Below are 27,358 nucleotides of genomic sequence, written 5' to 3'. Positions count from 1 at the left end.
ACGGCCTCGAACTTAACCACGTGTTAAGGAAGTATAATGAGGCCGCCGACGCGCTCGCCAAGATGGCATCCGAGCGGGCCACGGTCCCCCCGGATGTTTTCGTCAGCGACCTCTACAAACCTTCCGTCGACTACAAGGACGACGGGGGGTCGGGCGAACCCCTCGGCGAACAGAACGCCGACCCCAAAGACGCTGTCGCTCAAGAACAGGAGGCCATGGACATCGAGCCAGAGCCACCTGCATCTGACGACTCGCCTGACTGGCGCTACCCTTTGCTTCAACGCCTGGTCGACGACACTTTGCCCCTGGACCAGGCCGAAGCAAGGCGCGTGGCTCGTCGTGCCAAGACCTTTACCCTCCTTGATGGGGAGATGTATAAGCGAAGCCCCTCGGGCGTCCTCATGCGGTGCATCCCACGTCAAGAGGGGGTCAAGCTCCTACAAGACATTCACTTGGGGGCTTGTGGCCATCACGTCGCGCCTCGGACGTTGGTAGGAAATGCCTTCCGACAAGGTTTCTACTGGCCCACTGCCGTAGCCGACGCCACAGAGATCGTCAGGGCCTGTAAGGGATGTCAATTTTATGCTCGGCACATACATCTACCCGCTCAGGCCCTGCAAACGATCCCCATCACCTGGCCTTTCGCTGTCTGGGGCCTCGACCTGGTCGGGCCTCTGCAGAAAGCGCTCGGGGGCTTCATACACTTACTTGTCGCCATCGACAAGTTCTCCAAGTGGATCGAAGTCCGACCCATTACAAGGATCAAGGCTGAGCAAGCAGTGTTGTTCTTCACGGACATCATCCATCGATTTGGGGTACCGAACTCCATAATCACCGACAACGGCACACAGTTCACCGGGCGAAAGTTCTTGCAGTTCTGCGACAGACACCACATACGTGTGGACTGGGCGGCAGTGGCTCACCCCAAGACCAACGGTCAAGTGGAGCGTGCCAATGGCATGATCCTCCAGGGTTTGAAGCCCAAGATTTTCAACCGACTGAACAAGTTTGGAAAAAGGTGGCTCAAAGAGCTACCAGCCGTCGTCTGGAGTCTGAGAACCTCCCGAAGCCGAGCCACAGGCTTCACCCCGTTCTTCATGGTCTACGGGTCGGAAGCTGTCCTCCCTACTGATCTGGAGTATGGGTCCCCGAGGGTACAAGCCTACGACGAAAATAGCGGCAAAACGTTCCAAGAAGACGCGCTGGACCAGCTGGATGAAGCCAGGGATGTAGCCCTCCTACACCCTGCCAAATACCAGCAGGCCCTCCGCCGATACCACGCACGACGAATCCAAGGCCGAGCCTTTCAAGTCGGCGACTTGGTGCTGAGGCTCAGACAGAGCAACAAGGGTCGTCACAAGCTCACACCCCCCTGGGAAGGACCTTTCGTCATCGCCGAGGTTCTCCGACCCGGCACCTACAAGCTCGCCAATGAAGCAGGGGAGGTCTTCAAAAACGCATGGAACATAGAACAGCTACGTCGCTTTTACCCTTAGAACTTTGTAAAAATTTCTTTGTTCATTCACTACCTTCAAGGAATAAATCAAAGTTTAAATTATCAGAGAGCCGCGGACCTGCCAAGCAGAGTCCGGGCCTCCCTCGGGGGCTACATGGGGGGAACCCCCTATGTCGACTCCAAATCTTTTCCTTTTTTCGCGTAAGAACCCCGACCCAAGGTCTTCCTCCTCCCTCCTAAAAAAGACTTAAGAAACCGAAAATTTGTCCCCTAAATCTTAAGGCATGAGCCCGAGGAAGGATCTGCGCTCACGAGCAAAGACCGCCTCTACTCACCTTAAATTTAGGGAACAAATTCGGACTTCCAAGAGTTAGTAAGGAAAAAGGAAAAGCACTTAGGCTCGGGGACCCTGGCTAGCGCAAAACTCTAAGTAGCTCACCCGACCTCGCGCTGCCGAGGTCGGATCGGCATAAAGAGAAAGAAAATAAAACACTTAGGGAAAAAGCTCAAAAAGAGCATTCATACAAATATCTACATTAACATTGTATATATATATATTACAAGGCCCACCGGCCTTAACACCCACAAAAAGAAAAGAAACCTAAGGGTCCTGCTGCCCTGTCTACTCAGGTCCTCGAGCCCCAAGGGGCGGAAGCTCCACCTCGTCGTCAAAGAAGGTGGCCAAGGCATCTCCGGGGGCAGCCACGGCGTCTTCAAGCCTCTTCACCTCCTCCTGGGCCTCAGCCTCATCGTCCGGGAGAACGTAGCCCTCACAGACTGCCGGCAAATCAATGCCGGCATAGTGAGAGCTCACCACCGCCAGGGCCTTCTTCACCCCGGCGTGGAGTGCCTCCCTCATCCTCTCCCCGGCCCGGGAGTAAAGGGCTTCGACCCGACTCCGCAGCGACGACCCCGACGCCGATACCCCGAGCCCCTCGCACGCCGAGGTGACCACGGCTTCAAGAGCCGAGCGGTCTGAAGCCTCGGCGTCAAGGGACCTTTGCAGGGTCTCGGCAGCTGAGGTTGCCTCGACCACCTTCCTCTCTAACTCTGTCGAAAAACAGAGTAAAAAACAAAAAGTCAGGAAAAGCTAACTCAAAAGTATAAAGGAGTCCAAAGTAAAGGGCGCGAATCTTACCCTCGGCACGCTTCTCGTGCTCCGCCGAGCTCTGATGCCAGTGGGACACCTGGCTCAGAGCCCCGGATAGGTCGGTCTGAGCTTGGTTCAGGGCAAGGTCCCTTTCGCCGAGCAAAGCCTCAAGCCGAGCGACCTCACCCTTGTACCCCTCAGCCGCCGCCTTCTGCGCCTCGGATTCCCGGGCAAGGGCCCCAATTCTCTCCTCCAAGGGGGCGACCTTGTCCCGGGCCTCCCGAGCCTCGGTAGCCAGTGACGAGCACTTCTGCCGAAGCTCGGCAGAAATCTCGCACTCCTTCGCGAGCTCTCCCTCTGCCGCCTCCCTGGCGGCCCTCTCGCGCTCAAAGGACGCCATGGCATCCCTCTCCCGACGAAGAAATACGGACTTTTCCAGGGAGGTGGCCTTGAGCGCCTATAAGATCGAAAGTCACACAGGGAGTTAGAATCGCAAAGTGAGGACAAAACTACTTCACAACACGGATAAAAATCTTACCTGAGCCAGATTGAACATGTCACGAGCCACGAGCTGAGAGGCTCGGTTGAGGGCCTCGACACCGGCACGGCCACACGCGTCCAGACCCTGCCAGAGGTAATTCTCTGACGGGTCATCCAGAACGAATCTGGCTCCCCACTCGGCATCGCCAAGGTTGGGCCAGATTACGGGGCTCTTGCCCCATCCGTTGTCTTCCTCCCTTCCTGCCGCAAGGGCCTCGGGCGCCGCGCTGGACGCCACGATGGCTCGGCCCTCCTCAGCATGTGCAGGTCGGACCGCACCTCCCAGATCAGCATCCTCAGGGGGAGGCGCGGCCCCGGAGGCAAGGGCCGTCTCCTCCGGTCCTTGGGGTCTCGGCGCCCCCGTGTCCTGCCCTTGGTGGCGCCCTGCCTCCTCGTAGCCTGGAGGCGGCGGCGACACAGGCCTAGCCGACCCAGGAGTCGACTGAGCCCCCCTCTTCACAGCCTTCAGGGGGGCCAGCACCACCGAAGGCGCTTTTTGCTTGCGGCTGGAAGAGTAACTCCAAATCAGAAGAAAGAGAAAAACAAAAAATCATCAGAGAAATCAGAAATCCTATACATACCTCGCTCAGGGAGCAGACTTCTTTTGGGAGCTCGGAGCTCCTAGGGGGCCTCCCGCGGCGCCAGGGGCCGCCGGACCGAATCCCGCCACGCCCGCCGACGGCGCAGGGGACTCCACGGCGGTCTCAGCCTGCGACGCCTCCACCAAGGCACCGCTTCCCGCCCCGGACGCTGGGGCGGGCTCGGCCAGAGTCTCTGGCATTACCGGTCGAGGCGGCGCCTCGGATCCGACCCCTGACGCCTTCTCCCCTTCTTGAGGACCCACCGGGGATGAACCCTCATGAGGGGCGCTGTCCTCATCATCCACAATGATGTGGGGGCAGTCTGTCTGCCCCCCGGCGCCTGGGTCCCCTCGGGGGCCTCCGACCCCCCTCGGGCCTTCGACCCCTCAGGGGCCTCGATCCCCCCGCCGGCAGGAGGGATAGCGTCATCCTCCTCTGCCAGCTCGTCGAGCCAGTTGGTGTTGTCTCCTCCGCCCTCTATCTCTGAGACCGAAGTCCCGGGAGACGGAGGCAGGGCGACCCCCGCCTTCTCGGCTTCTCGGCGATTTTTGGCGGAAATCTCCCGCCGTTGAGCTTTCCGAGCCGCCTTCGCCTTCTTGTCCTCCTTCACCTTTTTCTGTTCCTCATTCCGGGCCCTGTTCTTGGCCCGGATCTCTTTGTCCTCCGGGACAGGGGGCGGGGAATCCTTGACGGCCCCGATCCCCTGTGGAGCAGGCAGATCAACAGGGAATCAGGCGAAAGAAAAAACGGGAGCAAGAGATCGAAATAAAGAACACCTTCTTACCTAGGAAATGTAGCCCTTTTCAGGGCGCATCGGCACCACCCGAGAGTTCTTCAACTCCGAATGCGTGGTCTTCTCGACCCGGGCGGTGACGTCCGAGGCCGATATCGGCTCGGCTAACATCTTCGTCCCTTCCCAAGGGGCGTCCCGGGTCATCCCGAACATGGGCACCCGGCGCTGCGCCGGCGGAAGCAGGCTCCTCTTATGGAACGCTATTGCCACCGTGGCCGCAGTGACTCGGGCCTCCCACAACTTCTGAAGCCCCGCAAGAAGCGGGCCGAGCTTCTTCTGCTCCTCGGCCGGAGCACCCCACGCCCACTTCATGGGAACCTCCGTCACCATCTTCCTGGTGTACTTCGGCAGCAGGCCGCCGTCGTTCCGGAGGTAGAACCACCCGCTCTGCCACCCCCGGTTCGATGAGGGCATCGAACTCCAAATGTACAGCCCGGACCGTTGCTGGCGGAGCTGCAGCGTGCAGCCACCGGCTCGCAGGGGGATCTTCTCCTTCCCCACGTAGCGGGCCGACATGTCCGCCTTGAAGAGATGAAGCCAGAGATTCCAGTTGACTGGAACCCCCAGGAATCCCTCACAAACCGTGGTGAAGACGGCGGCCTACAACACCGAGTTTGGGTTCAGGTTGTGTAACTCCACCTCGTAGTAGTGGAGGATGGCCCGGATCAGACGACCGGCTGGGACCCCGAACCCCCAGTCTAAGAACGACAGGAAGCAAACCACATAGCCCGACGGCGGGTTTGGCTCCCTGTCATTCGCCGAAGGAACGATCCATTCCGGGAAAACGACGTCCTTGAGAGGGCGGAGAATCCTGGCCCTCACGCGCGCCTCCAGCGCGGACTTGGTCACATTGCTGGGCGGCCACGCCTCGACGCCGGCCATGGCTCCGGGAGGAAGAGGAGAGTCTGCGCGATGGAGGTGGAAGAGATGGCGGCAGATGAAGGGACAGGAGGCAAGGGCTTTGTGGCGCAGGAGCGAGAAGAAAGAAGCCAAGCCCCTAGCAGCCGCTTTTATAGAAGGGGAACGCCACGACCGCGCCCCCTGCGAAGAAGGCCAAGAGGGAGGAAGGCAACCGTCGTCCACTCCCCACCAGGTGAAAAATTCGAAGCGCCAAACTCCCTTCGATTCCCACGCCCGCCGCACGCGCGCATTAATTTCGCACGCGAAACGTCCCATCCGGCCGGGGCGAGACGGCATGGCCATTTCAAGTCCCCGCGCGCCGCGCCTCAAAAGAAGCGCCCTGAAAAGTTATGTCAGGGCGGTTCCTTTCGGGGGACGCGGCGCCCGACCCCCCGCTGACCAAGCGTCGCGGGAAGGTCACCGTCAGGCGCAGTTTTCCGTCTCGTCCGACCCCATCAAGACCCCGAGCTGAAGTTGCAAGGTGGTCTCCCGTCGGGCGCAGATTCCGTCTCGCCCGACCCCCAACACTACAAAACGAGTCTGAAAAAAGCCTTTCGAGGCCCAAAATCCCCAGGCCATGGCCACCTACGTTCCAGAGGTTGCGAGACTGACCTGCGATACAGGTTCGAACAGTCGCCTTAGGATGACTGAGCGAGGGATGACTGGAGATGAGCACAATAGAGGCCAAGGTCCGAGCCCAACAGGGAGTCGGCGCATCTTTGCAAGTCATATCCGAGACCCATGTGGGTGTCACGTGAGTGGGATCCCATCGAGGGAGGCATCGAGCCCTCGGAACCTAACGAACGGTTCCGACATCCACCGTGACTGCCCTCGGGTACTTTTTGAGATGTGCCCATAAGGCCACTAGCCGACCCCTATCGAACGGGACTCGGACATCCACTCGGATCTACCCGCCTGTAGCTCCCGGGGAGCGTCGTCACTCGCCCAACGAGGGTAGTACGGCACGACCCACCCCTCCTCCGAGCGAAAGGAAGAATGAGGGACGTAATTACAAGATGAGAAAGAACCTGATCGACCCTCGCGGGGAAAGGGCTCGGGGGCTTCCTCGCACCATGGGAACAGGCACTACGTGTAAAGAACACGCAACCTATCCCTTAAAACACTCCAGACTAAAGATGTCAAGGGGTGAAAGCCTTTGAAGGAATAACACCATTCCTCCAAAAGGCTCGGGGGCTACACCCGGCGGGTGCGCTCGCGCGCACCCCCCGGAGAAAAGTAAAAGGCTCCGAGTCGACTACAGTTCGTGGGGAAAGAACCTCTAAAGAGGTGACCTCACCCCTTCAGAGGCTCGGGGGCTACTGTTGGGTACCATAATAAGGGATACCCAAATCAGAGCAATGAAAAAACGCAAAGAAACGTACTAACCACAATCATCAGGGCCTCGGATGCAAGTTCCGACTCGCCCGACCCCTCAGGGCCTCGGACGCGAGTTCCGACTCGCCCGACCCCTCAGGGCCTCGGACGCAAGTTCCGACTCGCCCGACCCCTCAGGGCCTCGGACGCAGTTTCCGACTCGCCCGACCCCGTCCATGCTCGGGCGCCAGACCCCACTCCGCCTGGGCAGCAAGACTTCCACCGCACGGCGCCCGTACCCACGACATGACAGACACGACGGCTTCCATACCGCGGCAGGGCAAGGCGATAACTATTCCAACCACCCTGGTCACTGTGGCCTTACCTCTGTCACTGTACATCCTTACCTCTTTCGCTGTAGCGTAGTGTCGCACAGTAAAAAGGGAATGGGAGAGGTAAAATCAGCACCACTGTTTGGGGTCTTTTCCCACTATTGACGGGATGTGCAGCAGTGCTGGCGATCCGACCCCCGCGACCCCTACAGGGCTCGGTAACCCTCTACAGGAACAGCCATGCCGTCAACCATCCCTCAAGGACGAGATGGACCAGCCTCAACAGGGTCGGGACTGTGGTTTCACCATTCAATAAAAGACATCTACTCATGTAAATACCTGGCCTTCCCTTGAGGCTATAAAAGGGGAGCCGGGGTTCATAGCTAAGAATAAGTTCAGAAGGTTCACACACACAACACTCTTTCACGGAGCAGCAGCCCGCACTCTGTCCACACCAAGCCGAGACCTGGGACTTAGCCCTCTCTTGCAACTAGCTTGTACCCCCTACTGCAAGCACCTTTGGGTGCAAGGTTATACAGAATCCACAGCCACACTGGACGTAGGGCATTCTTGGCCCGAACCAGTATAAACCCTCTGTGTCTCACTTGCATCACCATCCAAGCTTGGTCAGTCACGCAGACTTATACTTGTTAGTGCCTAGACCGCGAGTCTAGACGCCGACAAAGATCCTCTAATTGCAAGTGTAGAAAGTGCTAATGTACCTGTGAATGAAGGGACAGAAACACCTATAGCTACAAGTACCACAACTCTACCCACAACAGATGAAGTTGAAGAAGAGATAGAAGAGAAGTGTATATTGGTATTATTGATACAATTCATCAAGGGCTTGAGAATCGGTTTGATGAAGTTAGTAGGGAGTTGCTTATTTGTATGGCAGCATTGAATCCTTCCAATTCATTTGCCTCATTTGATGCTAAGAAAATCCTCAAGCTTGCAACTTATTATCCCAATGATTTTTCAAGTTCGGATTTGAGGACACTTAAAATTCAACTTGGCACTTATATTGAAGATGTGAAGATGGATAACAGATTTCAAGGACTGACCACCCTTGGTGAGCTCTCTAACAAGCCTGTTGGCACTAATAAACATGAATATTATGGTTTGGTGTACTTAGTCCTTAAATTGGTATGATCTTACCGGTGGCGACAGCAAGTGTTGAAAGAGTTTTCTCTCCCTTGTGTTTAGTGAAGAATAAGGTGAGAAATAGTATGAGTGATAGGCTATTGAACGATTATTTGGTTACCTTTATTGAGCGTGATATATTCTCTTCTGTAAGCGAGGATGACATAATTCATGCTTTCATGGCAATGAGAAAGCGCAAACTAAAGTAGCCATTTATATTGATGTAAGACCTTATCTTATATGTAATCTATTTGTGTAAGTTTCAGACCAATTTATGTAAACTTTGAACATTAAATTGTATTGTCGCAATTTGCTTATTTTATAGTCAATTTACCGATTTTTTTCTTTGAATTTTGTCGTGTTGCGCATGAAAAAAAATAGGACTACCTTAGTTTCAATTCCTGGGTCCGCCACTGCGTGCTTCCCTGTGCCACCGTTCCCGCTTGAAGCTGCATGCGGCGTCGGCGTCACGTCGGAGCTCGGGGACGCATCACCGCTGCCGCCAACGACGTGTCGTCGTCACATAGAAGCTTGGGGACGCCGCTCCCGTCGCGCCCCTAGCCACGCGCCTCGCAGGAGCGCCACTGTCGTTGTCGCGTGTGAGTTTATGGGACAGAGCTACTCTTCCTGCCGCTGCAAGGTCGCGCCACCGGCGGCAATGCCGTCGCCGCGAGGACGCTGAGCGCAGAGAACGGAGCTAGAGATGGAGAATAGAGGTGGAGTTGTTGGGGAAGCCGAGCGTCGCTGCCGCCGGGACGCCGAGCAGAGGGAGCCCATACAGCCGGCCATGGAGTATTGGAGTTTAGTGGTTGGGGAAGAAAGATAGTAGAAGAGGATGGAGTGGACGGGAGTACGGGCGGCGGCGCCGTGCATCTGTGGTTGGGAAATAGAGGAGTTAGGGTTAGGATTCCTATATATATACTACATCCAACAGCTTTAACGCTTCTTAGATCATCCAACGGTGGAAATTTAGCAGGCCGCATCATGTCGGCCCAATTTCCGTGCCGTGCCCGTGCTAGCCCATGGGCTGAATGTGCGGCCCAGGCACGGGCACGGTGGTAGCCGGGACGGGCCGTGTTAGTGCCGTGCTTATTAGGGTTGTGCCAGTCCCGGCCCATCGTGCTCGGCCCAGCTGGAAATCTATAAGTATTAGGAAATATATCTAGTGAAATCGTAACGAAAACTCGTGCAGACCACGGCAAAAAAGTCATCTAATTCACCAAAAACTCACGGAAAAAGTTTACATAACCCCCCATACAATCTAAGGTGGAAAACTTCATCCCTAAACTATAAAACCAGATATTCTATCCCCTGAACTTTCAAAACCGGTCAAATAACCCTATAGTGGTTTTAGATGGTGGTTTTGTCTTTTTCTTTTTTATTTATTTATGTTGAATCTTTAAAAAATCATAATAAATCATAGAAAGATCATAAAATGAAAAATTCATTTTTGTTGGAATCCTGGTAAGTAGATCTACACAATGAATATATAATATGGTATACTTTAGTACAAAGTTTGTTTTATAGCTTTAAATCTATGTTTTTCTATAATTAATAGGAATAATTCATATATGTAGTTTCTGTGGTTTAATTGTGGTAAAATTTTATGGTGGGCTCATTATTATATGATTGAACTATGGTAAAAGTTTCATACAAATGGGATCATGTATAACTTAGTTATAGATTTATTTAGCTTTATTCTTGTTAAATCTATGCTTTATCTATAACTATGTTATATGTGATTCAATGAGTATGAAACTTTTACCATAGTTCAAGCATACAATAATGAGCTCACCATAAAAATTTTACCACAATTGAACTATAGGAACTACATATATGAATTATTCGAATTAATTATAGAAAAACATAGATTTAAAACTACAATAAAAACTTTATGCTAAAGTATATCATATTATATATTCACTATGTAGAACTAATCACCAGGAGTCTAACAAAATTAAATTTTTTATTTTATGATTTTTCTATGACTTATTATGATTTTTCAAAAATTCAGCAGAATAAATAAAAAATAAAAAGACAAAATCACCTTCTAAAACCACTCGAGGGGGTTATTTGACCGGTTTTGAAAGTTCGGGGGTAGAATATCTGATTTTATAGTTTGAGGGATAAAGTATTCCACCTTAGATAGTTTGGGGCGTTATGTAGACTTTTTTTCTAAAAATTCACACATGTAGATGATATGATGATACACAACTTTGTAAAATATCTTGTCCAAACTCTAATTTGTTTGTGAGATATCTCACAAACGAATTTAAGTTTGGACAAAATATTTTAAAAAATTGTGTATCATCACATCATCTACAATTGTTTTTTTTAATTTAGACGAGTTTTTTTATATGGTTTGTATGGGTTTTCACAAAAATTATGGTTTCCACTATACTAAGTATTAATACTAAACTATCCATGTGCATAGGACAAAAACACCATGACCGCTTGTGATAATTGTTGCGATGCCGTTATAATCAAAGCCACTCAGGGCACTCACAATGCAGACTCTATCATAGAGTCTAAAGCTATTTATTACCTCGGACAATGTGGACTTAGAGTCTAAATAAGACTTGGAGTCTTATTTTTTCTATCTCTTTCTTCAATAAATATGGTGCCACATCAGCAAAATACCATAAATAATATGTAATTAATTGCCTTGGACTCTGTAATAGAGTCTTACATTGGGAGTGCCCTCATAATGCAAGACTCTATCGTAGAGTCCAAGACAATTAATTACATATTATTTATGATGTTTTGCTAATGTGACATCATATTTATTTAAGAAAGATACAGAAAAAATAAGACTCTAATTCTTATTTAGACTGTAAGTTTATATTATTCGAGGTAATAAATAATTTTAGATTTATGATAGAGTCTGCGCTAACCATGAAAGTTCCCCGCGCCGGTTCACACATCCGCCATGGCTGCTCGCCATGGCGTCGTCCTCGGACATGTGCAATTGCTGCTTCGTGACGAGCACCGCTGACTGAATGCCGACGCTGCCACCGGCTCCATCATCCTCCTTGAGGCCCTTCACCTTCTCATGCAGCGGTTGTACCCGAAGCTGGGCGACGCCTCCTGGCCGCCGGTGAGCGAGTCGGAGCAGAAGGCAGCAGCCGCCGCCGCCGCCTGCTACTGCTGCTTCCCAGCTTTCTTGGACTTGGATCTCGACCCTCTCTGGTGAAAACTCCCCAGCAATGTAGCTTCCGGGCCTCAACCATCGCCCGAGTGTCGGGATCTAGGAGGTGATCAAACGTAAGTTTAGGTGTTCGGTCACCCCCTTCATCCCTGGTCATGCCTTCTTTCTAGTGGCCTCCTTCGGGAGCTGCAAGTTTCAGTTGTCGCCATCCTCGGTCAGTCTCATTTTTCAGGCCACCATTGGGGTCTGCTGCTGATTTCTCGCTTGTTCCTCTTGCCGATCGGGTCTTTCAGTTTTCAGTTGCTTCGAGGTTAGTGGGATTTCATATTTTTCAAGCTTAGTTCTTTTGAATGTTCTTCCTACAAACTTTTCTTCCATCTGTGGAGCAATGGCGGGCCTAATTGGGTTCGAGAATGGTCCTTGTTCTGTAAAGAAGAAGCTGCTTCTTGGTCCACGGTCAGCAGAAAAAAAGAAAATCAGGGGAAAAAAATTGATCAAACTAGAGGGTGGGTTTTGAAGGATTTATCTTCTGCAGAGGCAGTGAAAAATATGTGCTCACAGGAGCAAATTGTATCCCGATCCATAATCAAAGTTTGTTTGGAAAATGTATTTCTTCCTTTGCCAACCCCTCCTGTTCATGCTCATGGCAAAGGCAAAGAGCTCATTGGCCAAGATCATAGTGGGAATGGGCACTCTGGTCAGTTTCATTCTAGTGGACCGACCGACTACCTTTGTCCGTAGGCCAAATTTGAATTTTGGCCCAGCCTCTGGTCAGCGCTCGCCTACAGAAAATCCATCGAGCGCCCGGCAATCTCTGCAGCAATGGATTTGCTCACGCTGCCTGTCGCCTGGGCATGCTAGGAGAGCGTACAAATTTGCAATTAGGTGTTATGCCTGCGAGCTCGGGGGACAAATAGCGATCAACTGTCCGGGTGCCCGTAATCTGACCGATAAATGGAGGAAAATTACCATTCATAATGACAAAGGGGTTATTGGGCAGGGCAGTTTGACTGCCTTGGAAACAGATTAGCAGCTTGGGCATTCCAAACAGGCCGATGATGGTTCGGGCGGTGGCAAGCAGAAAGCCAAGGCCAAGAAATGAAGATTTGACCATCGCCACGATCACTCCACTTTCTGATAATCCACTGCATTTCCTGGCTGTAAAAGAAATCCTTAGTGAGTTCTTGGAAGTTCATAGGACCCCAATCAAAGAAATATAAAAATGTCCCTTGGTCAGGCCTTTGTTAGATTTCAAGAGAAGTATGATAGAGATAGATTTGTCCTGGGCAGTCCTCATGTTTTTGGTGATGTGCACATTTCTTTCGCAAGGCATAAACGGGGTAGGAATTGGAGAAAGGTCTCTTTTAACTATGAATGTTGGCTGATGCTTATGGGACTAACGGAGGACTATTGGGAAGATGAGCATATTGAGGTGATCCTAGGTCCTTTTGCCAGGACAGTAAGCTGGAAAAAGACCCATGATGAGCTTGCTTTTTTTCGAATCGGAGGTATCCCCCAATTTCCATTAGATTCAACGGAAATACAACAGTTCATTCAAGACTGTTGCAGCGAGAAAACTAGATAAAACCAGAAGATGCAGACTCACAACCACTACCTGACCTGAACAAGTTTACCCTAATAACAAGATCTAAAGACAGCCAAACAAAAGATCGAACAACCCCAGCATACAGCCTTAGCATACAGACATTTAAGTTTAACCAACATCCAAAAGAAAGCATCACACATGTTGATGGTAAGAGCCTCCTAATCATCACTTAGATCAGTTCTGGGAGTTGTCATCTGACTTCTCTTGTAAGAGTAGTTTGCCATCTCCATGCTTCGACCTGATCATCAGCTTGGTGGCAATCTGCACCATGATGAGCTTGCGGCTTTGATTGTTAGGTCAAGGTTACTGAGCTTGACACCATCCCTCACTGGGCAACTTTCTCTGACCCAATCAACCAAGATGGGGATTCCTAGTCAGTTCAGATTGAGGTCATGTAGCACGAACACCTGGGTGCTGGACCAACACAAGAAGACCCTGTGCCACCACCTCCATAAGATATGGGTCCTCCCTTGTTTGATTTCTTTGAACTTGGGTAGCAAATTTTAAAAATTGATTTATTATGCAATTTTGTGGCATTCAAATTTAGGAAAAATAATAATTTGTGGGAATATAAATCAAATATAAGGCTAGATACATGTACATGCATTCATGCCGCTGCACTTTTGTTTTGTGATAAGTGGTTTTTGACCAAGTTTGAAAGTAATTCAAAATCTTGTACAAATGAATTTGGAAAATTTATTTCTAAAAAAGAGAAAAGGGTTTCCTTTCTTTTCCCCTCCTCCCCCCATTGCAGGCCGTGTGCGACACTGGGCCGGCCCATCTCACCCGGCCCAAGTCACCCGCGCGCGCCTCCTCTCTCTGTGCCTCGCTGATAGGTGGGACCCACCTATCGGTGCCGTCTTCTACCTCCCGCCTGAACCAGACGATGGCGACTGTGTCGCCCGCCTTCACCACCGCTCGGTCGCGCTCCTCGATCCGCCTCGAGCGCTCGCGCCCCACCTACTTAACCCGCCACACCCGTAGTGCCCCCTCTCCCTGTCCTAGCACGTGCAAACCCTAGCCGCCACTGGTGAGCTCGGAGCTCACCGCGTAGCGCTGCCCCCCTCCGTCTCTGCCCCCGTTTCTTCGTCTAGGTGAGTTCGTGGTGATGCTCTCTTCCTCCCCGTGCCCTTAGCACATTGAATCGTAGCCTCTAAGGCCGTAGCTGCGAACTCCAATGAGGCCGAACCGCCGCCGGCCATGGCGAGCACCACATGAGCCCTCCCCGGGTCGCGCATCGGGGCTGGCGTGTTCACCTGTGTCCCTGCTTCCTTCCCCTGTGATCGGCTTTGAAAACCGTGGCCTTTAGTGACCGATTCATGAGCTCCGTCGAGCTTCGCACCGCCGGGCATGGCTATGCCGCCGTGCCAGTCTTCTTCTCCGGTGGCCGGCCAAAAATTTTCTCCCTTGGATCGTTCTCAGCCGTCGAATCTCATATCAACGCACGAGATTAGAAGTTACCGTTTCAGCAGGACGTTTTACTAAAGAGCCCCTTCCCTTTTCAAAGATAAAACCCACCGTCCTTAGCATCTCAGCGATTTGACGTTTTTAATTCCGAAAACATATTATTATCGGTTCGACTGAAAATACGTTCTGTTATTTACAATTTTACCACTAAAATTGAATTGCTTATAAAATGGTCATTTTAACTCCGATTTGATCCATTCAAATTGCGTTAGATTCGTAGTTGCGAGATCTAAATGTTGGTATCTCTGTTTCTTTAGCTTGTAACTTTTTATTTTCGTAGTACTATTTAATTAATTATTCTTCTATAGGAAATCTTGGAAAATTCATAACTTCTATGTTTTAGTTCCGATTTTCGTGATCTTTACATCCATGTAATCGTAGCGCTGCATAGAATGTTTTTTATAAACTTTTATATTTGTTTTACTACTGTTGGTATACTATTCTAATTATAGCTTGTTTGCTTCGTGCATGATTGTCCCCAATTACTTGTGTGTTGTTGATTGTTGTCGCGAGTCCAGACGGTGAGCCGTGAGTGGGCGATCAGCATTACTACTTCGACGACCAAGATCAGCAAGGGAACTACCAGCAAGGCAAGTATAGCATGGGGATTCCTTGTCCTATTTATATCATAGTTAATTACCTAGTCATATGCATGTGTCAATTTTGATCACCCTTAAGGACATCCTAGTTGTTGTACCCCGTACCTTTATTCTCCTATGGGTTATATATATGCATTTGGGTAGATGGCTAGTGCTCAAACTAACAATTGTGAATGGTAACTAATGAATATATGGAATGGATATAAAAGTGAACAGTAACTGGACGATAGGGTGAGAGAGCAGTTGGTGCTCTTGGCCCTCCCTAAGGACTCATCCGTTGACAAAAGCTGAGACTTACAGTACAACCGAGACTGCCACATGGCTCTAGTTTTAGCTCAGTAATATGATCTTTTCTAACTTGCTAGTAGTTACCCGAAAGGGCGCACATGGGGCCTGCCGAGCTAACTATTTTTTTTAGAGCACGCCTTGGCGCGTATTTTATTAAGCAGGAAGAGTTTTTAGTACACACAGAGAGCGACTACGTAACCCAGGTTACCAGCCAACAACGAACACTCTCCTCACCCCTCGAAGACAGAAGAGATTACATTGAACCAGAACCTACAACAGGCTGTACAACAGCCTACGCGAAACGAGCAGCCAGCGCGGACAGGCCCCTGTACCCCGCTGAGCACCACAGGTTCAGCTCTTGCTGGATATCGTCGGCGAGCCTCGACGCCGTTCTCTCAACCCCCTGAAAAGTCCTAGTGTTTCTCTCCTTCCAAAGGTTCCAAGCCATCAAGAAAAAGGAGTCGAAACCGGCCCTAAAAGGTTTATCGATAGTCTTCCTTGCCTGCAGCCACCAGTCGATTACTGACTGCTCGTCGACGAGAAGGTGCCCCAGGTGAAGCCTGCGAAGCAGGATGCCCCAAACCTCCCTGCTGAAAACACATCCCAGAACCAAGTGGTCCATCGTCTCTGAGCTCTGGTCGCAGATGATGCAAACGTCGTTGTTCTGCGGCCCATGGCGGAACCTCCTTTCCGCAGTCCAACACAGCCCATGAAGGATGAGCCATACGAAGAAACGAACCCTTGGCGGAGCTCTGGTTTTCCACAGCTGCTTGGCTCCAACGGTTGTAGACGACCCCAGAAACATAGCCCCGTACGCCGACGCCGCCGAGTACTCCCCGTCCGCCGTGAGCCGCCACCGGAACGTGTCGGGCTCGGAGGAAAGGTTGATGTCCACGAGGCGATCAAACAACCTGCTGATCTCCAGCAGCAGCTGCGCGGTGACCGGACCACGAAGATGGCGCACCCAGACATCATTCTGTAGAGCCTCCGCCACCGTCACGTTTCTCTTCCTGGGCTTGACGGCCTGGAACACTGCCGGCGCTAGGTCCTTGATACACTGGCCGTCAATCCACCTGTCTTTCCAGAATAGGGTGGACCTACTGTTGCCGAGGTTGAGCACAGCAGCCGCACGAAAAAGAGCGAGCGCCGCTGGGTCGGCCTGCGCGGACGCGCGGCCTTCCAAGCGCTCCCGCCAAAGCCATCTCACCCGCAGCGCGACCCCGGTGCGGCGAAGATCAGAGATACCTAGCCCGCCTAGTTGCTTGGGACGGCTGCAAGTCGCCCATGCTACCTTGCACCGGCCTGCACTGACAGACTCAGTGCCCGTCCAAAGGAACGCCCGACGGACCTTGTCGATCGCTTTGACTGCCCAAGGGGACAGGCATACCGCGATCATCGTGTGCACAGGAACCACCGACAAGGTTGCTGAAATGAGCGCCGTTCTTCCCGCCACGTTGAGCAGCTGACCCTTCCAACCTGGAATCCGCGCAGCCACCTTGTCAACGAGCGGCTGCTCGTCAGCGCGCTTTAGTCTGTGAACAGATAGTGGAATCCCCAGGTAGTGGCACGGGAACTGCTGGACTCCGCAGGCCAGCACGCTCTGAACACGCAACATGTCCTCATCGGAGGAGTGCATCGGCATAGCAACGCTCTTTTCAAGGTTGGAGAAAAGCCCCGAGGCGAGTCCGAAGATCTGCAAAGTCGCCTTGATGACCTCCAGGTCACGCCTTTGTGGCGTTACAAATAGCACCAGGTCGTCCGCGTACAGACTAACCCTGGTGTGGCCTCTGTTCGTATGTGTATAGCCTGCGTGGAATGTGCCATATAGAAGGGGGGCTCTATAATCCCTTGCCAAGGAAACCTAGCGGCTATGAACTTGTTAGGAAAACCTTTGAAAAACTTTCTATTGAACCCTGCCGACCTCCCTAGGAAGGGGGTTAAGAGACTTGCAACCTTGGGCAAAGGGGTAAATCACGACTCTCAGGTAAAGATGTACAAACTCTGCAGAGTATTAAAACTGTTATAACAGCCGTGCTTACGGTTACGAGTGGCCCGGAAAACTTATGGAATAGTTGCTCACTTATTTTTGATATTATCTATGATGATAAGTATAATGATGACTGTTATGATGATTAATGACATGTGTATAATTACTGGGGTAATCTTGGTCTTATGCATAATCAAATACGATGCTAAGGTATAGGTTTAATAAAAGTGCTAACCGCAGTAAACCAATGTCAGCCTCTTAAGCCTCATAAACTCATGTTGACTCATGTTGTCCTTGTTAAGTACGAGATGTACTTATGCTTGCTTTACTTTTCTTTTTAGATAAAAATCTCGAATGGGTAACGGATGACAGCTAGAATGAGTATTTTTATGAGAATAGACTTGTGCGCCACCAGTCGACGTCCCTGTGGAGTGGAAGGCTTCCATCCAGAGATAGACGTCCCTGTGCCCGATCCTCGTTCTTGATGGAACACAGGTCCAGTACAAAAACTAATGATTCGACGGACCATCGATTGTGTAATTAGTCGACAGAGTTTTCTAAAAAATGAATTGTGCTTCACGTACTGCTTGCAAAGGACAGAGATCACCTCTCCTGTGTGCTCTTTCTTTGGCCTTTTTGTAGCATAAAGTAGGAGCTCCTTGACTGAGCACAATGGCACGACATGTAAGTGGATTGGTAGAAGAGAAATTTCCATGTGATGCTATTAAGGCCTCTTCAGGTTCAGGCATACCTTTTGCTTGAGTAGCTGAAGGCATCAAGTGGTTGTACGTGGACTGGAATTAGAGCAATTCGGCATTTCTGTTCATCAGCCAAGAAAGATTTCGAGTCTATTCAAAATGATCATGTATATGAGTGGACTAATATGAATGACAAGTCCAAAATAAACGGAATGCATATGGGAACTGAAAAGGAAATGCAGTACATGCTCAAGGGCATAGAAGAAACATCTTATATGTGTTACAGAAATATACGTCCAGGGTCCAAACTCAATTCAGGCTTATTATACAAACATGTCTACTTTTGTTGTGGCGATCGAGCATAAATATACATTAATTAGGGAATGTTACGAGCAGGCAGTTTTTAATCTTCTCTTTGGTATTATTACACGATACAGATTGTCCCAACATTTGCATCTTGTTGGTAAATAAAAGGTAATCTTCTCGTTCCGGATTCACAACCTGAAATCAGCTAGAGCAGTCTTCTGCTTGCCATCCAAGCCAATAGAGTGGTAACGTGCATAAAACTCTCTGACAAGGGTTTCTTTATACAAAGGAGGGTTTTCCTCGGACAGCAGCTCCTTGATTGGGCCATACATTCTTGTCGAAGCTGGATGGAAACGGGTGTTGAAAAAGAACACGATAGAAACTCTTGGTTCAGCATCCTTTGCTACCACTCTATGCTCGACGCTGCTAAACTTGTCGTTAGAGATCAACTGAAGAATGCCAGTCAATGAAGAAAATCAATCAAACTGATATATGTATTCAAGTTTTTGCTCAATTGATGACGGTTTGATAATCTCGTCATGCTACCTGCAGGAGATCGCCTATGTTGACGATGAATGCTCCAGGTGTTGGGGTAACGTCGACCCACTGGTCGTCATGGAGGATCTGCAAGCCGCCAACTCCGTCCTGCAGTAGTATAGTCAGGAAGCCGGAGTCTGAATGCCGGCTTGTCCCAATGGCGACCTCAGGCTGAGGACATGGAGGGTAGTAGTGCCCAACTATAATCTGTCCCTGGTTGCATTCTATATCTGCCAAGTAGCTCGGTTTGAGCCCAAGGGACTCGGAGAGCAGCTCGAGCAACCTGTCCCCCAAATCCTTCACTTGTTTGGCGTACTCAAATATTGCATCCCTGCAAATCGTAAAACAATTTTAACAGTACTTGTAAAGGGTACTGAACCAACAACACTTTCCTTCAACCTCAAACACCCCACGCTTCAATCAATAGCAGAAAAAATTAATGTGGCTTATGGAGGGGATCCATTGTGTCATAGCGAGTAGGTGGCTCAAACACACTCTGCCCCACGATGGATCGCCCCTGTGTGTACTCTTATCTTATATATAATACTGAATAAATATGTTGTAAATTATGAAGGAATAAGTCTTGTGCCTTTGATATTTTGGAACTCCATCTCTAGGATAAGTAGGAGTAATTAGTGTCTATGTCATGGCATCTTATCTTCTATTTTAGCTGTAATCACACCACTTGGTCTATATGTGTACCAATATGTGTCTTTGCCAACAATTTGTATGAGGATCAGAGCCTAGGTTTATTCCTTCTCTTGTGTGTGGCCATGTCGAATCACCCCGACTCAGAGCGCGACGTGTGCATTGCTGCAGCGGAGGCAATGGCCACGCGGGCTGCGGAGACGACCAGGCAGGCGGCGGCCCCAACTCAGGCCACAGTGGCTGCTACTGTCGCTCTGCGCGTGGAGGCAGAGCAACCTAGAGCTTCGGAGAGCCCTCATAGGCATCGCGTCCTCTCGCCATCACCAAAGTGTTGTCACAGACGTGGTGGCTGTCACGGATCGCCGATCATCCAGACCGTGATCAAGGAGGTTGTTGGGAGTATGTTGTTGCCCTTGCTCACGAAGATGAACTACAACGAATGGAGCTTGATGATGAAGGTGTAGGTGAAGGCAAGGAAAATGTGGGTGCACGGTCCGCCGCGTTGAAGTCAACTTCCATGATAATCGTGGGCACCGGAGGCCATTCTCACTGAGGTTCCGCCAGAAATGGCACCCACCCATGCAAACAAGGAGACCGCCAAGGAGGCATAGGACGCAATTGTCATGGCACAGATCAGCGTCGATCATGCCCGCAAGGCAATGAAATAGAAGCAGATGACATGGTTCCGTGATGATGACATTGACGAGGAGAAAGATGTTGAGAAGTTCCTCCACATCATCCCTAAGTCTCCCTCATGATGGAGACGCTCCTAGATCTCCAAGCTATCCATTGAGGAGGTGACTGATTAGCTCTAGGCCATCGACACCCGTGGGCAGCTACCTCCATCAGAGTCGAGATCACCATTGGTGGAACACTCCTCTTCACCAAGGAGTAGTGGCTCGCCCGCTAAAAGGAGAGGAAGGGGAGGCTTCATGCTTATCTGGATCATCGAGTGGGCACCACCGTCGTCTGTGCAAGGTGGAGAAGGCACCCCGGGAGCAAGGTGACGCTGATGGCAGCACTATTTTTGAACGCAAGGCTACCCAAGATGACACCTGCCTCAACTGTGGCAAGACTAGCCATTGGGCCAAGGACAGCCACTAGGTGAAGCACTGTCTACAAGCTCATGTCGAGCAAGCAGAGGAGGATGAGCCAGCCTTGTTCTTGGTGCACGGGTGCAGCAAGCTGCAGCAAGAAATAGAGTTGGGGGAGAAATATTCAAACTTCCCGTCCCACGCCATCCACCACTGCACTACTCCAACGAGCCACACACCCACGTCTTCCTTGGCAATGGGTCTAGCGACGACAAGATTGACGGCTGTACAACTCTGGTGCTACGTATTACATGACCAGGTGTCGTGAGTACTTCTTTGACTCTGTTGTGTGTGGCTCTGTCCAGTTTGGAGACGCTTCTACCATGGAGATCAAGGGGGTTGGCTCAGTCATCATCAAGGCCAAGACCAGTTAGCATCGCATCCACACTAATGTCTACTACATCCCCGCCTTGAGAAACTCCATCATAAGCTTGGAGCAGCTGGATGAGAATGGCTTATGCATGGAGATCGACCATGGAGTACTCCGCATCTAGGATCATCATCATGGACTGTTGGCCAAGGTCAACCAAGGAAGAAAGCTCCTTTACATCCTCCATGTGCAGGTGGCGCAGCCCCTTTGTCTTGCAGCCTGCTGCGATGACAATGCTTGGTGGTGGAAGGATCACTATGGGCACCTAAACTTCGAGCCCTTGAAGTAGCCTGGCAGCAAGGAGACGGTGTAGGCCATGCCGCACGTCGAGCACGTGGAGCAGCTCTATGACACTTGCGTGCTGATGAAGTAGAGGCGGCTTCCCTTCTGGCACCAAGGAGAATCTAGAGCTCGTGAATGGTGACCTTTATGGTCATGTGACACACTGGCTACGCCTAGAGGCTGGAGCTACATTCTCCTCATCATCGACAACATGTCTTGTTACATGTTCATTGTCCTGCTTGACACCAAGGTGGTAGCAGCGGGTGCCATCAACCAGCTATGGAGTGCAGCCTTAAGCTTTGGGAGCTACGCAGGGACAACAATGGCAAGTTTATGATGACTAAGTTTGCAGCGTTGTTGACGTTTGTGAGTGCAAATATAATATTAAGGATTCTATAAGCGCATAGAACATCAGGGTAGCATTTTATCGAGAGTATTCTAGGTATCATTTTTTATTTACCATAGGGAAACAATGGAATAAAGATTTGTTGATTAACAAAGGAGTATCTACCAATCAAGATACCAGCATAGCTAGAGTGGGGGTAAAGGTAATGATAGGAATTAAGCATAAAGACATTCATGGGATAGATCTATAAAGATAAATAAACTAGTTAACTGGGGGCACAATGGGTGAGGTAGATTCTTGTTACATTCTTATTACATGGTCAAAGTATATTTACATCCAACTATTTACTATGGATTCTTATTACCTAGGGTTAGTTGGTAGATATCCTAACCATGTTACTAGTAAGGATCAAATTCCATGAGCTGCATGCCAGAAGGCATGGTTCAAATCCCTATGAAGACACCACACAAGACTTAAGGGGAGAATTGAAGGACTAAGTCAACTGTCTTTGATATTTTGGAGATCCATTTTGGCTTTGTCCTACCTCTCCAATTCTGACTAAGTTATTAGAAATAAAATATTACCATCTATTAATTCAAATAAATCCACTTCCAAAATATATTTAATTGATACTTTTAACATTTAATAGATACTCTTGATGAAACAAAATTAAATTTTGTATATGTTGATATATTTTTCTATAAACTTGGTCAAAATTAATGAAGTTTGGTTTTTGACAAAACAAAATTAAGTAAACTATGATTTAAAATGGATTAATTGATCAAATGTAGAAATATGCATTACCTAAAAGGTTATTAGTACTCCCTATGTTCCATATTATAAAATATTTGGCTTTTCTAGACATATTGTTTTTACTATATATGTAAATATAGCGTATATCTAAGTACATAGAAAAAATTATGTGTTTAAAGAAGTTAAAATGTCTTATGATTTGGAATGGTGGGAGTACTGCCTAATTGATCATTTAATGGTTGATCAAAATAGAAGAAAGTGAGGCAACATGCATGCAAAGCAATTTTAAGGAGGGATGACAAGGATGTACCATGTGTCCTCGTCTCTATTTTATGAGAATGACGAGTACCGCGGAGAGGAAATTTAAGGCATGTTTGGAAGAGCTCCAAGTATTTTCTAATCTATAGTCCCAGATCAAATATAGAGTAGCTCTATCATAAATATCAGATCCTACTGGAGAGCTCTCCGGTGGATCTGCTATACCGGCCTAATAGCCAGCCAATTGTAGCTCATGATGGGAGCTCTTCCTCTCCTTAGCGTGACAGCCTGTCTGTAGTGCAACAGGCGTCGTGGCATACCAGCTGGGACTGAAGCCGTTGGCACAGATGGGAAAGGCTAGGCAACGTTAAGGATGGTTGCAGCCAGGGCGGTGGCAGCACTGGGCCACAAAGGGGATTTTTTTTTAGTCTAAATTCGAAACATATTTTAAATTTGACCTGGGTTTAAAAATATTTTTAAAACTAGACCGTTTAACCCCACCACTATACACAGAGGGTCAAATGAACTGTACCCCGTCATGCATGGCTGCGTGGTATAGCTGCCACGTGGCATGCAGCACCAAAAGCTGGTGACGTGTACCCGCCATGGATCATGACGGGTTAGGCATACCCCGCCCCCATCATGGCGGGGTATGTCCAGTCCCACCAAAAGCCACAAGCCGACCCGCCCGCTCTCTCTCTCCTGCATACTCCAATAATCTGGCATCCTAACTTGGCAAAAATAGAAAGTTGGCATATTTTCTTGCTCAGCGCGTAAATATGCGAGCTTATCGTCCTTGGCATCGCCTGCGCACAATTTCTATCTGAGCGATTGACAAGGCTATCACGCTGAGCCCTTGACAAGCTGCTGGTGTTGGGGGTGTTGGGCCTTGTTTAGTTCCAAAAAATTTTAAAAAATCGACACCGTAGCATTTTGTTTGTATTTGACAAATATTGTCCAATCATAGACTAACTAGGCTCAAAAGATTCTCGTCAATTTCGACCAATCTGTGCAATTAGTTTTTATTTTCGTTTATATTTAATATTTCGTATATGCGTTTAAAGATTCGATGTGACGGAGAATTTGAAAAATTTTACAAAATCTTTTAGCAACTAAACAAGACCTGGCCGAGCATCGCCTGTGCTGGCTGCTGGCTGCTGGGCGTTGCCTGCAGCTGGGTCAGCATAGCCGGCTACTGCTGCTGGTCTAAGGCCTTGTTTAGTTCCTTTCAAAAACCTAAAATTTTTCAAGATTCTCTGTCATATCGAATCTATGGACACATGTATGAAGCATTAAATATAGATAAAAAATAAAAACTAATTGCACAGTTTATCTGTAATTTGCAAGACAAATCTTTTAAGCCTAATTAGTTTATAATTGTACAATATTTGTCACATACAAACGAAAGTGGTACAGTGACAGTTTCTCAAAAAATTTTGGAACTAAACAAGGCCGTACATCGCCTGCAGCTGCTGCTCCATGCTGCTAGTCCATGTAGGTGAAAGGATCCTTCTCGTGAACCGTGATTACTTTCTTTTCTACTAGTTGCTGCAATTGAACGATATTTGACGAACTGAATGATACTCTATGCAAATAAACAATACCCCACCATGATGGGCGGCGGGGTTACCTAACCCGTCATGATGGGTGGCGGGTACACTTTGTCACGTACCCCACCACGTCAGCAGGCCCCTAGAGGCGCCAGGCCAGGTGGCACCTTGACTCCGCCTCCATGCATGGCGGGGTACTGTTCATTTGCCCTGCCATGTATGATGACGGAGCCAAATGGACTAGTTTTGAAAATATTTTCGAAACCGGATCAAATTTGAAATATGTGTTGAATTTGGGCTAAAAATAAGAAAAATCACAAAGGCGAGGGCCACGTGAAGGGGAGGATAAAAAAGGCTAGACACTGAAGCCGCATGCGCCAATGCAGAAGGTGGGTTGGTGTCAGGGTGGCATTGGCGTCGAAGCCATGGAGGAGGGCCGTATGGCGTCATCAGGTCAAGAAAAAAGAGGTCAAGAGGAAAGAAAAGAGAAGAACAAAGTTTTGTGTAATCAGTGGTATGGTGAGTAATTTTAGCTAACTTCAGATATAAGTTTTCAGAGCACGGGTGAGGTATTCGAGGAAAGCATACATGTGGAGCCAGTCCAAGTTTTTTTATCTCAAAGCGGTGAAGCTAAGGCCGCGTTTAGATTGAGAATAAAAATTTGTCAGGTGTCACATCAGATGTGTCGGAAGGATGTCGAGAAGGGTTTTTAGAAACTAATAAAAAAACAAATTACATAGCTCGTCAAGAAACTGCAAGACAAATCTATTAAGTATAATTAATCTATCATTAGCATATGTGGGTTACTGAAGCACTTAAGGCTAATTATGGAGTAATTAGGCTTAAAAGATCTGTCTCGCGATTTTCAACCAATCAGTTTATTTTTTATCTACATTTAATGTTCCATGAATGTGTCCAAAGATTCGATGGGATGGATAAAATTTTTTTGGATGAGTAACTAAACAAGGCCTAAAAGTGTTTGGCTTGCAAAAGTGAATCTAAAGATGTTTTTTTTTTGACCTGGGAGCTGCTGGATCTCTTCTGAAACATGTCCTTAATTATATAGAGTGATGTTTTTTAAGGTAGTAATGGATACAATTTAGAGGTGTCAGAAATGAATCAAGGCATCATCTGTAACGCATAAATTTTATAGGAATCGTATAGATGTTTCACATAAAAATATAGAAACTAAGTTCATGTGTTTCCAGCGAGGCCAATTATTTAATATTATAAAAGTTAATAGAATAGTTAGAATTTATTTGTCAAGTATATATGACGAGTACGTTAAGGACTTAGGGGGTGTTTGGGACTATTTCACAAACTCTGCTCCACAAACTTCACCGTGGAGCAGCTCCATAAAAAACTAGAGTTTGTGGAGTGCCTCTTTAGTTGTTCTTACAACTTCACCTTTTTTTCTCGAACTGAGTGCGTGAAGTTAAAACTGTTTAGCTAAAAAATGTAGAGTGGAGTTGAAAAACATGGAACAGAGTAGTCCCAAACACCCCCTAAATACTAACAGTTTGGTTACTATCCGCATTTCAAAGCTATAAAAATAAAATTACTATATTATATATATAGTATATGTAGTTTTCTTATTAAGAGAAGTATCTGTGGTCTTCTTGTTCATGCATTAAAAGTACTGCTAAAGTTTCTAATATTTTCTTGATTTCTGTTTAATTTGCTTGCAAATCAAAACCAATATGTTTCCAAGTGTAGTTTCGTACCCACCCTGATCCTATCGCTCATTTTATTATTAAGCACGTGCTGCACACAGGGTCATATCGTCGCCACATCACTGAAGATCCAATCATGCTGATTTCATCGATCATTGCTCCTACTTAACGATAATTTAATAATTTAAAGCCAGATGTATTATTCACAAAAAAAAAATCACAACCCTATCTTGGCTAGCTAGGCACTGATGGCAGATCTCCGGCAGGGTACGGTGAGGCAACTATTGGCACACTATCTATAGAGTATAGAGTAATAAGAGAGGATGCTCACCGGGAGATTTCTGCAGGCAGCTCGTCGGCGGCGGGAGGGTCCGGTGCCATGCGCAGGTAGAGCGTGTCGCGCCAGTTGGCCACCGGCGACTGGTACAGGTCGAAGTTGCAGTGGTACTTGACGGCCTTCTGGGGCTCCCGCGAGTAGAGCCGCGCCTTGTCGCTGCCCTCCCCGCCGTCGGCTTCGTGGAACGCCCGCATCGCCGCCACCGCTGCGGACATCACCTGCTCCGGCACCCCGTGGCCTGTGACCTGGAAGAACCCCCACTCCGCCGCCGCCCCGCGGACGGCGTCCACCACTGCCGCGCGATCGCCGCTGAGGTTGATCACTGGGACAGTCGCCGCCGCCGCTGGCCGTCGTTGTTGCGCCTGGTGGAGTGGCTCCTCAGGGCAGGGAACGCGGAAGATGCGAGGCACCTGCTTCACGCCAGAAGCAACAAGGCCGCGGACGCCGGCGAGGGTTGTGTCCAGCGCGCGGAGCTCGTCGGTGCGGTCGTAGGACGGGGCGACGGACATGATGACCTCGCCGTGGCTGGGGGGGGGGGGGGGGGGGGGGGGCGGCTGCCTGGAGTAGGAAGCCTGGAGGAAGGAATGACCATGTGCGAGCCACACCGCGAGAGCTAGCTAACGTCTTGTTTTGAACGCACAGAGCTAGCTTTTTTTTATATATAAACTAGGTAGTGTGTCCGTGCGTTGCTACGGGATAAATAAACTATTTTATTAAAGAAACAAAAGTCGCACCATAAGATAATAATATTGTGAAATTAAATACCGACAAAGTGAATTGTCTGATTGATTGTGATTGTCTGATTGACCATCAAAGATAATTCTATTTTTTGTAGTCCAAATACACAAGCCGCTACAATAATAATATTCATAAAAATAAATGGCTCACTCAAACATTTTTTCTCCAGAAGGAGCCTGTCCAGGATAGGCACAACAAAGGTTCCAATCGATATTAAGCAGCCTCCAACACCAGGAGTTGAAAGAGCACTCAAAAAAAAAGTGATCCACTGTTTCTTCAACATCAGCATTGCACAGGACACAAGAATATGAAGGCAGATACATATTCTTCCTATTAAGCATGTTTCTAGTGTTGAGCTGATCCAACACAAACTGCCAAAAAAAAGATTGTGTTTCCTCGGCACCCACTTTTCCATAACCATGAGAACTGCTGCACCTTGATGGACTGTCCCAATAAAGATTTGTATTTTGTTTACATGTGAAAGAAATGCCCCACATATAGCTCCATTGATCCATCTGCTGATC

The 27,358-nt window shown here is 48.8% G+C and overlaps 1 protein-coding gene across 1 annotated transcript; it reads right to left on the bottom strand.

Moving 5' to 3' along the window:
• Positions 18,162-26,643, bottom strand: LOC8067774 (1-aminocyclopropane-1-carboxylate oxidase homolog 1). The gene is made up of 3 exons (XM_002446118.2): positions 26,091-26,643; positions 18,795-19,116; positions 18,162-18,697 (listed from the first exon to the last, which is right to left on the bottom strand). The coding sequence occupies exons 1-3, from the start codon at positions 26,603-26,605 to the stop codon at positions 18,437-18,439; spliced, it is 1,098 nt and encodes a 365-aa protein (XP_002446163.1). The 5' UTR covers positions 26,606-26,643; the 3' UTR covers positions 18,162-18,436.

Source organism: Sorghum bicolor, chromosome 6, assembly GCF_000003195.3.
Source record: "Sorghum bicolor cultivar BTx623 chromosome 6, Sorghum_bicolor_NCBIv3, whole genome shotgun sequence".
Lineage (NCBI taxonomy): Eukaryota > Viridiplantae > Streptophyta > Magnoliopsida > Poales > Poaceae > Sorghum > Sorghum bicolor.
Note: the sequence above shows the minus strand (reverse complement) of the source record. Positions and strands in the feature narration are given on the sequence as shown.